General features: G+C 42.2%; 1 protein-coding gene across 1 annotated transcript in view; it reads left to right on the forward strand.

Moving 5' to 3' along the window:
• Positions 1-18,919, forward strand: part of ccdc135 (coiled-coil domain containing 135) — a 95,927-nt gene that overhangs the window by 18,999 nt on the left and 58,009 nt on the right. The window contains exons 4-5 of the mRNA XM_072569316.1: positions 6,169-6,294; positions 11,513-11,707. Of these exons, the coding sequence (XP_072425417.1) occupies positions 6,169-6,294; positions 11,513-11,707 (321 nt within the window). The remainder of the gene's footprint in view (positions 1-6,168; positions 6,295-11,512; positions 11,708-18,919) is intronic.

Here is an 18,919-nt window from a genome sequence, read left to right on the forward strand (position 1 = left end):
AGAGTTTTAATCTTAGCAAATAGATGTTGAATAGACTATGGTCTTACAATTTTATTGTAAATCTTAAAATAAGTTTTGATTGTTTTCTCCTAATCAATGAATGACCAAACTTCTGCATTGTACAATTTTGTTTCCTGTTCTGCTGACAGCATTATCTTCTCATGGCTCTTATTCCCCAGGTCCTAACACCCAAGTGCCCATAATTCACTTGAAAGCGTAAAGTGAATGTTATCAGACACTACAGGAAGCACCACCACAGAGCTGCATCATTTCATCTACATACGTTATTCATCATGGGCCTTTCATTCAGGTTCAGGATCAGAAACTTTAGTTGAACATTTGTTTCTTTCCCAGATGAAGAAATTGAGAAATTTGGGCTTGTCCATTTGGCAGAAAGAATAGAACAGCAGTATACTATTTCAATGGAGAAACGTTTAAAAACTCAGGTTTACAGATGGATGGATCTAGGTGTCCCAGTACATGAATCGCACCAAGTTAGTATGCATGAACAGCAAGTGGTTATAATGCACATGGAATGTTGTTGTTTATTGAAATGAAAGTGAAACGTCAAAATAGGGAAGGTTTTGCTGCTGTTGGCAGCATTGGTGTGACCATATCTGGAGTACTGTACGGAGCTTTGGTCTTCCTATTTGCAAAAATGGTGCAATTGATTCAGAGGCAGTTCAGAGAAGATTAGCTTGATTGATTCCTGGGATGAAGAGCTTATCTTATGAAGAAATGTTGAATAGGTCAGTATTTATTGGAATTTAAAGGATTGAGAGAAGATGTTATTGAAACAGATAAGATGAGGTCTGCCCACTCACCCGTATTCCATCCTGCCTGCTTGCCAATCTACCCTGTACACACCTTGGAATAACTCCTTAGAGGCTGATATCCCACCACCAAGTCACACTTTATTTACACACACATAGTACTCGACATCAGTCCGGCTTCCTCAGAGCCAGCTCAGAGTGAACAGAACCTCTGACACTCCTGTTTATTTTGGTCAACCAGGGCTCCCTGATTGGAAATGTTAACAGCCCCAATCATTTCATATTCTATGAGGTCCATCTGGCAGAGCTCATTACAATCATTGCATCTCTCCTCCTCTAAGTCCAGGGATGTAGGCCTGTTCTTTTTCTTATAACCTGTTCAGGGACGTTTTTCACATTCGGTCCAATTCCAACGACTCAGCCTCTGATATGGGCAGCATATACTGGACCGTAGTCTGTCTCTTGTGCTCGGAGTATTTTGGAAGAAATTAATCCCTTTCTTCAGGTGAAAAATGTGTTGAGACTGCAATATCCACTATGTCCATCTCAGACTGAGGTCTTCTCGATACTAGTTGGAAAGGGAGAACTCATAGGTTCTGACAGCTATTCTGGCTGTTCTGAGGGGCCATGTGTGTTTTGCACCCATTTGTGAGTTAGCAGCTGTCATGTGTGGTCCCCATGCTTGTTCAGGTCCACCTCATGTACCAGAACTTTGTACTTCACAGGACCTGACTTCACGTCGGTCATGCCTCTTACCTGTTCACGGTCATCTCCGTGGTTTCAGCACCGAACTTCGTCCCCCAAAGTGAACTGTCTCTCTTGCTTCAAGGAGTCTTACGTCTGGTATTGGCATTCCTAATGCTGTTTCACCTTCCCCCTCCATGTCCAGGAAGATCAGATTTAATCTGGTGTGGGTTCTTCTCCCTATGAGCAACTCTGCTGGAGCTTTCCCTGTGGTTGTATGAGGCGTGGGCCAGTAATCAAATAGGAACTGGGGGAGTTTTGAATCGAGTGAAGCTGTAGGTCGTTCCTCAAAGCCTGCCAAGCCACTGGTAGGCTCATATGCCGAATGCCATTTGACCTAAAGAAATACTCAAATTCACTGCTGATAAACGATGGCCAAACCTTCCAGGAGCTGGTGTACTGCAAAAGATGCGTGTAGCTTTTCTATTGTCATCCCTGTGTTTGACAAATGAACCCTGTGGACAACCACTTTGAGCGGGTTCCCACCGTGACTAAGAACGTTGAGCCCGTGAGAGAACTTGCTTAGTTTCAGGGTTTACCCGAACTTTCCTACAAACATGGGGGAGCTTCAGGCGGTAATTTTTGTCCTTGTTGGCACTCTGGGCACAGCCATACCAGTGTGGCAATGCATCCAATCCAGCCACCAGACATAGCTTCTTGCCAACATCTTCAGTTTGGAAACCCCTGCATGACCCTGGTGGAGTTCAGCCAGTATCTGGTGGTGACCTTTGTTCAGGACAACCACTCTTGCTCCCCATAATAATACGCCATTCTCTTCCAGTGATCTGGTGTCACTGGGCTCAGAAAGGTTTCCGTTGTGGTTGTGATGGACCTTTACCCCCTTCACCACCAGCTGTTTCAGTTTTGCCAGGACCAGATTTTTTGCCTCCATAGTCTGATATTGTCAGTGGTTACCGGAAGGATATCCAGAAAGTTTAAAACCAGAATGGAATCTTCCAGTGGTGGCACCACCATTGATGTATTTGCCAATGAGAGACAGCTCAAGACATCTGCATTTGCAACTTGGCCTCCAGAACTGTGTTCCAACTTGTGATTGTATGTACTTAGTATGAGAGCCCACCGCTGCATTCAACTTAAAGCTATGGGTGGCTGGGCCTTGTCGTCTTTCTGTAGCCCTAGCAGGGCTTTTTGGTCTGTTACTATGACAAATGTAAGTCTGTAAAGGTATTGGTTGAACTTTCTCACATCCAAGATGGCCACCAAACCTCCCTTCTCTGTCTGGACATATTTGCGCTCTGCATCAGCCAAAGTCTGAGAAGCATACCTATTGGGCCATCAGTTAGCCAACACTACCCCGATCCCCTATGGAGATCCCCTATCACAAATCTATACTAGGTCTCACTTGGGATCATAATGTATCAACACCCTAGACAATGATAGCTGTTTCTTCACTTCCCTAAAGGCTACCTTTTGGCTATGAGACCATTTCCAAGCTTGCCCCTTTTGCAATAGCAGGTGTTAGGGTGACAGGATGGAGGCCAGGTTAGATATGAACTTTTTGCAATAATTTACCACTCCAAGGAAAGATCTATGCTCCAGTATGGACATGGAACTGGGACACCTTTGATTATCCTCACTTCTCTTCCAACAGGTGCAACTGGGTCTTCTCTACTCTGTCACTCAAGTAGGTCACTTGGGGCGCCTGGAACACATTTTTCCCTTTGAAGGCATACACTCACCTTGGAGAAATGTGTAAGGACTATATCTGAGTCCTCTAAATGCTCTTTTTTTGGTTTTCTGTTATTAGCATGTCTTCCAGATAAATGGTGACCTGTGGTAGACCATGTAAAATGTTCTCCATCTTCCGCTGAAAAATGGCACAGGCTGATGATACCACAGATAATAGTCTCATTTATTTGCATAACCCTTTGCCGTTTTTTTAAAACACCCACAAAAACGAATCGACCTGTCAGGCTTCACAATCAGTATGACCGGTGTTGCCCATTCCGCAAATTGTTGTGGTTTGATAGTTTTTTTTCACTTTTGCAGCCTCCTGATGTCTGCCTGTACCTTTGAACATAAGGCAAGTGACAATGGGCAGGCCTTGCAGAATTGTGGAATTACAAGGTGTCAAACAAGTCAAGCTTCCCAAGTAATAGCACGATTCCAGAAATGCTTACCACAATTCAAAAATGAGTATTTCCGGTGATTTTCTTCAGGAGCATACTTTTTCTCTCATCACCTTGCAAGGAATTCTTGGCTGCTTTGATAGTCCCGAGACATCCTTGAAAAATGTCCGGGTATTTAACTAGGACTTCACTCGGGCAGCCATTTTCTAATCGAAAGATGTTTAAACAAACGAGGTGAATATTTCTCAACCAATTTTGCCCCGTCAGGCTCGGGCCTGAGACATTTACTACAATTGCTAGTAACTGAACTGGCTGCTTTTCATATGAGACCAGAACCGAAGTTATATCCTTGATCTGTAAAGGTTCCCTGTTAAAGGTTCTCAGCCTAGCCAAGGTCTTACACAATCTAAAGGGTTAGCATCCAGAGTGAATATTATTAAAGATTGGTTCTGCAATCACTGATACCAACCTCCATTAGAACTGGGTGACCATTTACTTAGGCAATTATTTTGATTGGCTCTGATTTGGATGTTGCTAAGCAATTTAGCTGTTTCAAGATAGATGGAGATGGGCTTTCCAGGGTGTGCACTGTCCTGAATATGGGTCATAGAGTCATAGAGTCATAGAGATGTACAGCATGGAAACAGACCCTTCGGTCCAACATGTCCACGCTGACCAGATATCCCAACCCAATCTAGTCCCACCTGCCAGCACCTGGCCCATATCACTCCAAACCCTTCCTATTCATATACCCATCCAAATGCCTCTTAGATGTTGCAATTGTACCAGCCTCCACCACTTCCACTGGCAGCTCATTCCATACACATACCATCCTCTGGGTGAAAAAGTTGCCCCTTAGGTCGATGAGTTCTCTCACTCAATTCAGGCCTAGTGGAACTCTTTTTCTGTCTCGAGTCCACAAACTGGCAGCAACTGGCTTGCTTGCCTCAATCCTGAAGAAAATATGAACCATTTGGCCAAGGATTAACTTTGTTTCAAGGTTTAACTGTGGGCTGACTTAGAGTCCCTCTGTTCAGGACATGTCCTGAGTGAAACTATGCAATTGCCCTCATTCAAGTGATATTCCCCAGTTGGCCTATTAGCATACCCTATAATTCTACTTGTTGCATTTTCTAATGACAAATCCAGTTGAAGTGCCTGTTTGAAGTCCACTTGGGCTTCAACTAGTAGTCGCTTTTGCATGGTTACATCATAATCTCTCATTCTGAACTCAGGAACTCATTAAGGATTAAACCAAAGTTACATGCCTCTACCAGTCATCTTAACCTTGTCAAAAATCCTGACACAGATTCCCTTTGTTTTGTACTGCTGAGTAAAACCAATAGCATCTAAGAATTAGAGGAGCCTTTGGGTCATAATATTCCTTAACTAATTCTGTCAATTCTTGAAAGGCTTTAGCATCTGGGGCTTCAGGAAGCATTAGGTTCCTAATAACTGAAAAAGCTGTGGGTTCCACAAGCTGTCAAGGGAATGACTTGTTGTTTTTCATCTGCCCCAAAAGTCATTTGCCCAGAAATAATAATGCATTCTTTCCACATACGGGGCCCAGTCTTCGACGGCAGAATCAAACAAATAACAGTATGATTCCAGAAATGCTTACCTCAATTCAAAGATGAGTATTGTGAGTGATTTTCTTCAGCAGAAAGCTTTTTCTCTTGTCGCCACTGATGTGGCTCCATAGAAGCTGGTATACTATCATTAAGTCTCCCTTTATTTAGATGTGCACATTGCGTGCATTGGTCCAGTTACCTCAGAGCCAGCTTTCAGAGTGAACAGAACTTCTGACACTCCTGTTTATCTGTCAGCCAGGGCTCCCCGATCGGACAAGGTTAACAGCCCCAATCAGGGAACTCGTATTCTATGAGGTCCAACTGGCTGCCCTCGGTACAATCACTACACGCTTAATTGATATTATTTACTTCTTACAAAGAAGCTACAAGATATTTAAACCCAGTACTTACCATAATACACTAGCTTGTGCTGTACAAATGGGTTTTCATAGAATCATAGAAGCCCGACAGTGCGGAAACAGGCCATTCGGCCCAACGAGTCCACACTGACCCACTGAAGAGCATCCCACCCAGACTTGTTCCCCTACATTTCCCCTGACTAATGTGTCAGTGGTGAAAGTGAGAACTGCAGATGCTGGAGATCAGAGTCTAGATTAGAGTGGTGCTGGAAAAACACAGCAGGTCAGGCAGCATCCGAGGAGCAGGAAAATTGACGTTTCGGGCAAAAACCCTTCATCAGGAAAGCTCTATGGACCCAAGAACGCTGTATTCCTTTTTGAAGGTAACCTTAATTCTCTGGTTGTGGGAGGGCAGAGCTCAATGTGTTTTGCTACCTAAGGCCCAAGGTGATTTCAAATGACAGCAGCAGTCCTTCAGTGTGTGTTAATGTGTTGTAGTCTGTAGAATGGAAGGAAAACAAATGATAAACCACCCAGTGAATGATAGTGAATGCATTTAAGTTTAATCCTTTTGTAATAAGAAATAGTGTGAATAAGCTAACAAGCTAATTTTATTTCTTTTTGTCAACAGAAATTTGTAAGCACGACACTCCGCCCAACATTGCTGAAGCACGAGGAACTGTACAACTGGAAGGACTGTGCCCAATTTGTGGCTGACTTTCTAATAGTAGATCCTTTAGATCCTATCAATGATGTGGTAAGAAAGTCCACTTTGAAGGGGAAATTTGCTCTCCTTTTGAAAATGTCACCAGTGGGGAACAGCAAATTTCTCAGTGAGCAACAATTTTCAACAATGATGACAAGAACTTGCTTTCTCAATAGTGCTTTTAATATTTAAAAGGTCATTTCTGAGTGGTTTGAAAGAAGAATCCTTGGCAAACATGAGTTGGTGAGGTGGGGGGGGGGAATCAAAACAATGCTTAAAAGAAACATTTCTGATTAGAGAGTTGAGGCAGCGGGGAGCATGAAGTTAGAAGAGCAAAGGATTCATGCAGAATACATCATTGCCTACTGTTCACTCCTTTCCTTTACAAAGGATGTGTTGGGATCCTTGGGATGTGTTTTGTCTCCCAGATCTGTGCCCATCTTTGCCCAGGCGTCCAATCTGAACCCCTCAAATCAGATTGCTGGACTTTTTGCTTCACTGTTATCATATGTTATAAATGCCACGTGTTGACATCCTCTGTCAGCGTGATCATGGTAAGCTATCTTTCTTCTTTGTTCTCAACATCCAAAGAAATGTTGGGTAGAGTGAAGCCATTGACTTCATTCCTCTCAACAAACTTCATTACTTAACCATGATTCCAGCTGTTTCAAAGCTTAACCAAATAATTTACTGTCCAACAGTGGCATTATATTCAACTGTAACGGGACAACAAGCAAATATCCAATCCATCACCAAGACTGCTTTCACAGCTACAGCCTCACCCAGCTGCATCCTTTCCTGAACTTGCTTCTGAAAGATCTTTGTTACCTCTAGACTCAACTGCATCCAGGTTGTTCTGGCTGGAAGCTTACTTTGCACTTTCTACAGACACACATTCATCTGCCTCAGTGCCTGAATCTTAACGCTCAATAAATCCCGTTCACCCATCACTTCTATACTGGTCGACCTACGTTGGTTCCCATTCTGAGAATACCTTGAGTTTTGATTTCATCCTTGTGTTGAAATCCTTTCATGCTTTCTCCCTAACTCTTTCAGCTCTAAACTCACTAAGTTCTATGTTTTCCCTCAATTGTGATGACTCAAGCATCCTCAATTTTTCTATCTTCACATATTGAGGCCCTAACTTCGTCAGTTCCTTCCTAAGCCTCTACCCTCAGGTTCCTGCATTATAATGCTGCTTAAAACTTTTCTCATTGTGCTATCTTCTTGGTTCCACCCTACCTCAAGGCCATATTTACAGAAGCAGGATTAGGGGAGAGAGGTAGGAGGCTGCGTTACCTGCTCACATGAGGAGGGTAATCTACATGGCTCACTCAGAGTTTATTACAGCCAGCCGGGCTACTTCTACTTGGAATCAGAAGCAGCCACACGCCTCAAATGATGGCCTGTCTGCAAAGTCTATTTTTAATCCATTTGCAGATTACAGGGTTAAAGGCAGGATTCTTGACAGTGTGGAGAAACAGAGGGATCTTGGAGTCCGTGTCCATAGATCCCTCAAAGGTGTCACCCAAGTTGATAAGGTTGGTAAGATTTTATCAGGTGTGTCCAGAAAGAATTCCTGACTCAATATGTAATAGATCGATGAGGGGAGGGTAATAGGAGCAGACTGTATGGGAAAGTATTTGATTCGGAAAGGGGAAGTTACAATTTCAGGAAGAAACTGTGGAGCATAAATTGGGAGCGTATATTCTTAGGGAAATGTATGACAGAAATATGGAGGTTGTTTCGGGAGCATTTGCTATGAGTGCTGGATAGGTTTGCCCCGTTGAGACAAGGAAGGGATGGTGGGTTGAAAGAACCTTAGTTGTCAAGAGATGTGGAACAACCAGTCAAGAGGAAGAAGGAGCTTACTTAAGGTTGAGGGAGCAAGGATCAGACAGGGCTCTAGAGGGTTACAAGGTAGCCAGTAAGGAACTGAGAAATGGACTTAGAGCTACATTTATGTGAGGAAGAAGAGAATGGCAAGAGTAAGGGTAGGGCTGATCAGGGATAGTGGAGGAAACCTATACCTGGAGTCGGACAAAGTAGGGGAGGTCCTTAATGAATACTTTGCTTCAGTATTCACTCATGAGAGGGACCTTGTCGTTTGTGAGGACAATACGAAACAGACTGATATGCTCAAACAGGTTGATGTTAAGAAGGAGGATGTGCTGGAAATTTTGAAAAACATGGACCAAACAGGATGTACCCAAGAGATTGCTGCACCTTTGGCGATGATCTTTGCTTTCTCACTGTCCACGAGATTAGTACCAGATGATTGGAGGGTGACAAATATTCACGAAAGGCAGTAGGGAGCACTCTGGGGATTACAGACCAGTTAGTCTTATGTTGGTGGTGGGCAAATTATTGAAGAGGTTTGTGAGAGACAGGATTTATGATTATTTGGAAAAACATAGCTTGAATAGAGATAGTCAGCATTGCTTAAAGAGGGACAGGTCATGACTCACAAACCTTATTAAATTCTTTGAGGATGTGACAAAACACATTGATGAAGCGAAGCATGAGGTCCACTGAAGGTGTTACCTAGTAAGGTAACAAAATGTCTGGAAATGAACCTTTCAGCTCAGCGAGCAAAAATATACATCCAAAACATTGATGAAGGTTAAGCAGTGGCTGTGGTTTGTATGGATTTTAGCAAGGCGTTTGGTAAGGTTCCCCATGGTAGTCTTATTCAAAAGGTAAGGAGGCATGGGATACAGGGATATATTTGGCTGTCTGGATACAGGATTGCCTGGCACATAGAAAATAGAGGGTGGTAGTAGATGGGAAGTGTTCAGCCTGGAGCTCGGTGACCAGTGGTGATCCGCAGGGATCTGTTCTGTGATCTCTGCTCTTTCTGATTTTTAATATAAATGACTTGGGTGAGGACGTGGAAGGGGGGTTAGTAAGCTTACCGATGACACAGAGGTTGGTGGAGTTGTGGAGGGCTATTGTAGGTTGCAGCAAGACATTGGTAGAATGCAGAGCTGGGCGAAAAAGTGGCAGATGGAGTTCAACCTGTAAAAGTGTGAAGTGATTCATTTTGGAAAATTGAACTTGAATGCAGATTACAGGGTTAAAGGCAGGATTCTTGGCAGTGTGGAGGAACAAAGGGATCTTGGGGTCCACATCCATAGATTTCTCAAAGTTGCCACCCAGGTTGATAGCATTGTTAATAAAAATCAACAGACCATATGTCTTCTTAACAGGAGATTGAGTTTAAGATCCACGAGGTTATGCTGCAGCTTTGAAAAGCCCTGGTTAAACCTCACTTAGAATATTATGTTCTGTTCTGGTTGTCCCATGAGAGGAAGGATGTAGAAGCTTTAGAGAGGGTGCAGAGGAGATTTACCAGGATGTTGCCTCGACTGAAGGACATATCTTATGAAGAAAGGTTGAGGCAGCTCTGGCTTCTCAGAGCCATCTCAAAGAGATTCATATATAAGTGAAAGACTGCGGCTATTTCTTTATAGGTGAAAATGCCTACTCATTTTGCAGGGAGCAAAGAGATAATGACTAGTTCCTTCATGTTGGTCAGAGTTAGAAGAACTGCCTGCTCTTCATCAAACATGGGCATTGGGATTTTAGCCTCTATTCCACAGCGCCTTCTCAGTACTGTGTTCTAGTGTCCACCTAAATCACATGCTCACATCTTAGACTAGCAATTGATCTCAGAATCTTCTGGCAAGTGTGCTGTCAATTGAATCCAGTTCACGTAGCTTATCCTACCTACAATTACTAAATAAGAAGATCAGATATAGCCTGAACGCCAAGCAAAACGTTTCCAACTCTTCCCATTCTTTGACGTTGCACAACGTAAGCACTTATTCTCCATTACTTGCACCAAGTAACATCTATTCAAAAATAAGCTTTATATGTGAGCTATGGCAAAGTATTTGATTGATTAGGGCAATGCAGCCAAGAGCCATCTTCAGCTAACTTTCTTTGGTTTTCATTTTTACTAGCAGACATCACCAGATAGCAGTCGGAGGGGTGATTTCTTTCCTCCCATGAGGAGGAATGCTGAAACTGATTGCAGCACCCTTACTTTCAGATCACTTAAGTAAAGACTGACCCAGTATTGGACCTGATATCTTTCTGGCTCAGCTTCACATTGGATAGCAAATTTGAGTCACTCGGGGAAAGTGGTATAGTCATTTTTAAAAACATGAATTCAAAAGAAGTATTTTATTGTGGAACTATTCCAAATTTCATTATGATTATTGCAGCTATTTACTGCCAGATACTTGTGAAATTACCTCAACGTGCATTTGAGAGGACAAGTAGGTCAAATCAGTGCTTTCCAATCTCTAGGGCCAGTTCTCAGACCAGACTGTTAACTGAATTGCTGCTGAGTTTGTAGGCAGTTGATTGTGGGAGTCATTAGCCCTCTTCCTCAGGTCCATCAATACAGAGTTCAGTGATTCAATACTAATTAGTTTTTTAAACTTAATTTATCTTTTATATCAAACTGATACACTCTCATATGAGTTGAAACGATCCCACAACACTGGGCAGAGGAGTTCATCTGGTGTCTCAGCTGCCACATATTTTATAACCAGCACATAAACCAGATGGTCCAACCTTTAATTTCCATGTTGATTATGATAGCTTGCAACAGCTAAAATACTGTATTGATTGCAGAGTCCATTGGGACATTCCAAAGTCATGAAAGGAGCAATGTTAAGTTCTTTTTAACTCGGAGGTGCCAAAAGCATGACCAATGGTTATGTTAAGTCATTTCAGTAAAAGCCCATAAAAATAGCAACACTCACAAAGAGAATAGTATGCGAAGGCTGTTCTGAGTCTGGTACAGCAAACATCGTTTTAACCGGCAACTTATGAACCAGCACTCCAATAAACCAGCAAATTTACTGCAATATCATGACCTCGGCAATGTCCAAGTCATCAATTTAGGGTGCGAGTGAGAAGGTTATTTAAATAACCTTATTTAAATAAACCTTATTTAAGTTTTATTTAAGATAGAATTGCAATACTATTTAAGTGATGTATTCTGTAAATATTGGTCTATTCTATAACAGTGTATGTATATCCCCCGCAGTATCTTTCTGTTACTTAGGATGTGTTTTTACATTGATTATGTGGACCTCTTGACTGACTGGTACACTCCTAGGTGCCAGTTAATAAAAAGCTTGCTGTTGGATGCGTACACATCAGTTCAACTGATGTGGCTTGACTGACAGTTTATGTGATTTTACTTTTGGTTTTAGATGTACTTTGAACATGTATATTTTTGCCTCCCCGACAGCCAGAATACTTATTTTCCCCAACCACCTTCCTGAAACGTCAGAAGGGAAACTGCTTTGATTTCAGCAACCTGCTCTGCTCATTACTGATTGGCACGGGATATGATACATATTGTGTCAGTGGATATGCTGTCAAAGAAATGTGTCTGGTGGATGAAACGAGGGAGATCTGTCCACTGCTGAAAGAAAGTGATCAAGTGAGAAAATAATTTTGCACAGTTAAATATTCTAACTTCTGGCTGTACTGCTGGTATCAGAATGGAAATATTTTATAGCAGGTCAGCGAGAAGCATTCCAGCCAGGTTGAAGCTGTTCTACCATGTACAAGGAATATTTACTATAAGACCATAAGACATAGGAGTGGAAGTAAGGCATTTAGCGTATCGATTTCACTCTGCCATTCAATCATGGCAGATGGGCATTTCAACTTAAATATGATAGTGTAATGAGAGCCATACTCTGTACCTAACATATATCATAACCAAACAAAGACGGTTTTATGCAAAAGTGTAATGGGAGGTTCATGTTGTGCTGATCCATGCTGTACTTAGTTTTGGAGTATTTGATAGGAAGAGTACAGGTACCTTTACTGTATTACGGCACGGTGGCTCAGTGGTTAGCCCTGCTGCCTCACAGTGCCAGGGACCCAGGTTCCAAGCCTTGGGTGACTGTCTGTGTGGAGTTTGCACGTTCTCCCTATGTCTATGTGGATACCTGCCAGGTGTTTTGGTATCTTCCCACAGTCCGAAGATGTGCAGGTTAGGTAGGTTCGATAAAATGTGGAGCTGGAAAAAGCACAGCAGGTTAAGCAGCATCAGAGGAACAGGGAGTCGACGTGTCAGGTCAGAACCTTTCATTGGGAGAGTTCCGACGTGAAACGTCACTCCATACTCCTCTGATGCTGCTTGACCTGCTGTGCTTTTTCTAAATCCATACTTTATTGACTCTGACTTTCCAGCATCTGCAGTCCTCACTATCTCTAGGTTAGGTAGTTTGGCCATGCTGCATTACTCCATAGTGTATAGGGATATGCAGGCTAGATGGATAAGCCATGGCAAGTGCGGGACCGGGGGAGGGGGGGGGGTGTGGTTCAGGGTGAGATGCTCTTCAAAGAGAGACACTGCAGACTTGATGGGCCAAATTGCCTCTTTCCACTATTTTATTTACTCTAATCTACTATTCTACTGATTCTATTACTAACCTATAGTTTTTTTCTAACTCTGCTGCACAGTATCTGATGGTTTGATATAATGTTGTAGAGGGAGCTTTGTTCTGTGGCTGCTCTTGCTGTTAGGGCTAATTAGGATAGTGCACTGGAAATAAAGCCCCACTATTACCAAAGTTACCACAAAACTTAACTATTTTATAAAGTGCAGAAACTTCCCCAATTTATTTGACTTTCAGACCCAGGTTGATAGAAACCACTGACCTGGACTCTACTGAACAAGAAATTACTACAGGTAATTAGACTCTAGCTACAAGTAAATACTTACAAACTGTCAGAATATAATACCATGGTCTGAGCGTGCCTTCCATGCATCCTCACCTTTATGTTTCTATACAAAGGCAGACTTCTTGCTGGTTGCCACCCACTGATACTTTTCCTGTTGTTGCATTGTCATCTTTGTTGTTGATTCACAGATAACCCTTTTACTTCACATTATAGCATTGTAACAAAAACATAGAGTGCTGGAGAAACACAGTAGGTCTAGCAACATTTATTAAGAGAAAAATAAAGTTAACGTTTCAAGTCCAATGAACTTTCATTAGAACAGTTAGGAGCAGCAGATATCCTGGGCCCTCGAGGATTCTGCAGCCCATAAATATTCCAAAATGCCCTGGTGAGTTGGTATATTCACAATATCTGCAAACAATGTGCCTTAGAATTATGTTCGAATCTTTTACTTGAGATGATCTCACAACATCACCTAAGATTAGCTGAGATGTTAAGAAAAAGGATTGGCTGAGAATTGCAGGTTGGATGTATGCCACAATTTGGCACTGTGTTAAAGTTTACATTGTTGTCCTCATACATCACTAGATAGCCTTCTCAAAAATCAGCATTGAAAAATGCATTGTAGTTCCTGCTGAGTCTACCTAAACATTGCAACTAATTTGTATGTAAATATGTTACATATTAAGAGGTTTATAATGTTATTATATTTTGGGATTAGAGCTTTAAATTTCAGGTAAATGAGGGGAGCTTTTGACTTGTTTCACAGTGTGTTTGGATAATTCGATTGTTAGAATTCAAAGGATGACTCAAATTGTTTTAGTGAGGAGAAAGTGTGAAACATTTACACTTGGCGATGATGGCAGCTGCCTCTGAGTTTACAATGAATAGATCCTGAGTCCTCCAAAGTCCCAGAAAGGTATTGTAGGTATCAGATTGTAAGCTGTTGTTTTGTGAACTGGTCATTTTACTTCTCAGATGAAAGGGAGTTGGAGTCAAGGATATGATATTGCTACCTATTTTCTAACTATGTATAAGGTTAATTTGTTTCATACTGCCAGGGGAAGAGAGCAAAGGAAGTCATTTTCAAGACTGGGTTGCAGGCTTCTCAAAAACTCAATGACGATCAACAGAAAAAAGTTTTATGTGATCAGAAGGATAGGGAGGGAGACAGTCAAAGAAATGCATCTTGGAGCTATCCAAGGATTTCAGGAGATTCATCCTGGCATTGCTGTTAGGCAAAGACCAGCAGAGCAGCAATTAGTGCTATTGATGCATCTAAAGAATTCTCTGAAAACTGTAAAAAGCCCCTGAAGATCATCACTTGAAGTTACTACTCAACAAAATGAAGATTTGGAAACCTATTGGAGGTTGGGAATATTCTAGAAGGTAGGCATTGTGACACTCCCTTGATAGGCAACACACGTCTGTATGATTTGTTATCTTTGTTTACAAATGAGCTAGACATTAAGCGAACTCTTTTCCTATTCAGGAATCTGGCTGGATGATGCCATGCAGCTTTGAGTGCTGTATGTGCTGTTGATTGTCCCACAAACCTGAAGGAACACAGCGATGACTGCAAATTTGATAGCTCAAGCACCGTGTCTCTCTGGGTTCAATTTGAACTGGACAAACTGCATTGCTTTCCTGTAAAGGGTATCACTGAACATATGACAGCATTTGTGCTGATTGAGAGATGTAGAGGTACCCTTTTCAGCTTTGAAAAGAGCCACTGGCTAAGAGGTTTTGTGCCCAGTATTCAGCACAGGTGTAAAGCTGCCTCCTAAGCAATGTGCCTCAGATCTGCCTGCAGAAGGTGGCATATGTAGGTAACTGCTCCAAAGAAAAACAATCCCAGCCTATCTAGTCTCATAGTTTTAAAAGCTAACACTTACGGAACATCCTGGTCAGTGTTAGTGTCCGTGACTGTCAGCAATCTACTATCTTCATTGGTCACATTACTAGTAACCCTACCTCTAATGTGAGCCAAACTAGAAACAAAATGCTGGTATCAGTAAAAATGACCATGAAGCTGTCAGTTTATATGAAAAACCCAGTCTTTACTACATCCGGCCTACATATAACTCTGTTTCCACAGTAATGCAGTTCCCTCTAAATTGATGTGGAGGTGCCAGTGTCGGACTGGGTTGGACAAGGTCAAAAATCACATGATACCAGGTTATAGTCCAACTGGTTTATTTGAAAACTCTAGCTTTCGGAGTGCTGCTCCTTCATCAGGTGTTAGTGAGACAGGAAGACCTTAGACACAGAATTTATAAGGAAAAGATAAAGTTATACAATTCATGTGAACAAATTGAACACACATAAGATGGCTCTTAAATCTTTAATCACTTAGAAAGAAGGTGCAGGTTGATTCATATGCAAATCCCAGAATTTCTTTCAAGTCACTGCCCTGAGACAGCTTAAGGTGCTATCAGTATAAAGGAGGTGACACCTGCAGTCAGATAATATATTTTAGGCTAGAGGTCTTGTTCAGAGTCTGTCTGTATCTTCTATTTCCCAAGTAGGAGTTTATAACATGCCACATTAATTGGCTGTCTACAAATTGTGTGAACAAAATAGAATGTGTCTGCAAATACAAATATGCAAATTCACCCCACAGATTTGTGTGTGTGTGTGTGCACGGCGGGGGCGCAGGGAAGGGAGGGAGAGAGAGAGTGTGTGTGTGTGTTTGTGTTTGAATTTGAGAAGAGAGTGTGTGCGAGTGTGAGGGAGTCTACATCTGAGAGAGAGAGTGTGTGTGTGTGTATGTGTGTGAGAGAGAGAGGATTTGTATGTGTGAGTGGGTGTGTGTGTGCATGAGAGAGAGGGTCTGTGTGTGTGTGTGTGTGAGTGAGAGAGGGTGTGTATATGTATGTGTGTGTGTGTGTGTGTGTTAGAGGGGGAAGGTTTGTGTGAGTGTGTCTGTGTATGTGTGAGAGAGTGTATAGTGTGGTGGGGTCACCTGTAGTGTGATATGAATCCATGTGAGTTTTCCCATGAGTGCCAAACTTGGCTATCAGCCTCTTAGGAAACATTGTATTGTTGTGCACCCTGAAGCCCACCTTGGAGGTTGTTTACTCAAAAATCCAAGGTTGAATGTCCTTGAACTCTAAACTGATCATTGAAATGATCCAACAAATGAGTTGTTTTCACAAGTCTGAACATTCACTTCCTCCACTGCCAGCATACTGTGGCTGTATTGTGTATTATCCAAAGGATGCCCTGAAACAACACACCAAGGCTTTCAGGAAACCTGGAACCTGCAATTACAAATACCTAGAAGGTCAAAGCAGAAGATGAATAGAAACAGTATTTCATGCAAGTTCCTTGCCAATTTACTCAATGTACTGACTTGGACTGTGTCACAATACTTTAACTATAGTTGACTCAAATTCTTGAAACTTACTCACTAATAGCAGTGTCAAAAGTCACATAACACCAGGTTATATTCCAACAGGGTTATTTGAAATCACAAGCTTTCAGAATGCTGCTCGTTCATTAGGTGAAGTGAAGAGAAGCACACAGGTGGAGAGATCAAAAGGTGGTGTGAGTAGAGAGTCACCGGGCTTAATAGCAAGTCTGTACAGGTGATCAAAAGTGTCAGGCCCTGTGAGTAAAGTGTCAACAGTTGAATAGCAAGTGGAGGGATGACCTATGATCTGATTAATTGAGGCAGAGGGATAATGACAAAAACTAAAAATAAGATGGTGCTGCAGACAAACCAAATGGCTGGAATAACATGATAGGTATAAGAGTCGCATGCTGAAGGTCTAAACAAAACAATAAGTAATCCAAAACTAATTAAGGTGGAGAGAGATCATAACACGTACTTCTCGCATAGGAGATCTCAACTGCCTTCCAAAGATACACAAAGTCAATACACCTGGATGCCTCATTGTATCAGGCAATGGGACCCTGTATGAGAACCTCTCTGACTATGTCGAGGGCATCTTGAAACCCATTGTACAGGGAACCCCCAGTTTCTGCCATGACACTACAGACCTCTGATAGAAACTCAGCACCTACGGACCAGTTGAACCAGAAATATTCCTTATCATGATGGGTGTTTTAGCACTCTACACCAGCATCCCTTATGATGCAGGCATCACTGCAACAGCCTCAGTACTCTGCGCCAACAACTGCCAATTTCCAGACGCCATCCTACTTCATCCTTGACCATAACTTTCGACAATCAGTTCTTCATGCAGACATATGGAACAGTCATGGGGACTAAATTTGCACCCCAATACACCAACATTTTCATGTACAAGTTCAAGCAAGACTTTTTTGCTGCGCAGGACCTCCAACTAATGCTATACATCAGAGACATAATGACATTTTCTTCCATTGGACTCATGGCAATGAATCACTGAAACAACTACACAATGATATCAACAAGTTTCATCCTACCTTCAGACTTACCACGGACCACTCTTTAGTATCTGTCTCATTCTTGGACACATGCATCTCCATTAAGGATGGACAACTCAGTACCTCACTCTATCACAAGCTCTCGGGTATCCTCATGATGCTGCTTTTTTTTAGCTTCCACCCTAAACGTGTTAAAGAAGCCATCATATGGACAAGCCCTATGTAAACACAGGATCTGCTCAGACAAGGAGGGACATGATAGACAGCTAAGGATGCTGAAAGACACCCTCATAAGAACAGGATATGATGCTCAATGCCTTGATCATCAGTTCTGATGTGCCACAGCAAAAAACTGCAACGACCTCCTCAGAAGACAAACATAGGATATGACCGATAGAATAATCTTCATTGTCCAGCACTTGACCTGACCAAAGAAACTACGCTATGTCCTTTGCAACCTTCAAAATATCATTGAGGACAATGAACATCTTGCCACGATTATTCCTATGCCTCCACTTCTCACCTTCAAACAACCACCAAACCTTAAACAGACCATTGTTTGTACCAAAGTACCCACCCTTCAGGTCAACATCAACCACAACACCACCATGGCAACCTCTGCAAGATATGCCAGATCATTGAAAAGAATACTACCATCACATGTGGGAACACCACCCACCATGTACATGACAGATACTTACATTACTCGGCCAATGCTGTCTACCTCATATGCTGCAGGCAAGGATGCCCCGAGGCTTGGTATATTGGCGAGAGCATGCAGATGCTATGATAATGGATGAATGGACAGCTGCAACAATCACCAAACAGGAATGTTCCATCCAAGTCGGGCAACACTTCAGCGGTTGAGGGCTGAAGTAAGCATCCTCCAAGGCAGTCTTCAAGATATACAACAACACAGAATTGCTGAACAGAAACTGATAACCAGGCTCTGTACCTATGAAGACAACGTCAGCCGTGATCTTGGGTTCATGTTGTGCTACATGTAGCCCCACCATACTGTTCTGTGTCTGCAAATTCCTCCTTACCATCCTGCTTTGACACCATCACCTTGATAACATGAAATGATCTCTCTAATTAGTTTGTATAGGTTTGGATTACTTCTTACTTTGATTAGATCCTTGGCATGCAACTTTCTTATACCTATCATGTTATTCCAGCCATTTGGTTTGTCTCCAGCACCATCTGATTTTTAATTTTTTGTAATTATCTCTCTGCCTTAATTAATCGGATCAGAGGTCATCCCTTCACTTGCTATTCAACTTTTGGCACTTTACTCACATCATCTGACACTTGACCACCTGCAGAGACTTGTTACTAAGCCTGTTGACTCTCCACTCACACCATTTGTATGATCTTCTAATGTCTCTGCCTGTAAATTATGTGCCTGTGTGCTTCTCTTCACTTTATGACTCTATGACATTGCTCCATCAGATAGATATGTACAGCACGGAAACAGACCCTTCAGTCCAACTCGTCCATGCTGACCAGATATCCTAACCTAATCTAGTCCCATTTGCCCATATCCCTCTAAACCCTTCCTATTCATTTACCCATCCAGATG

The sequence above is a fragment of the Chiloscyllium punctatum genome, chromosome 4, assembly GCF_047496795.1.
Source record: "Chiloscyllium punctatum isolate Juve2018m chromosome 4, sChiPun1.3, whole genome shotgun sequence".
NCBI classification, from domain to species: Eukaryota; Metazoa; Chordata; class Chondrichthyes; order Orectolobiformes; family Hemiscylliidae; genus Chiloscyllium; species Chiloscyllium punctatum.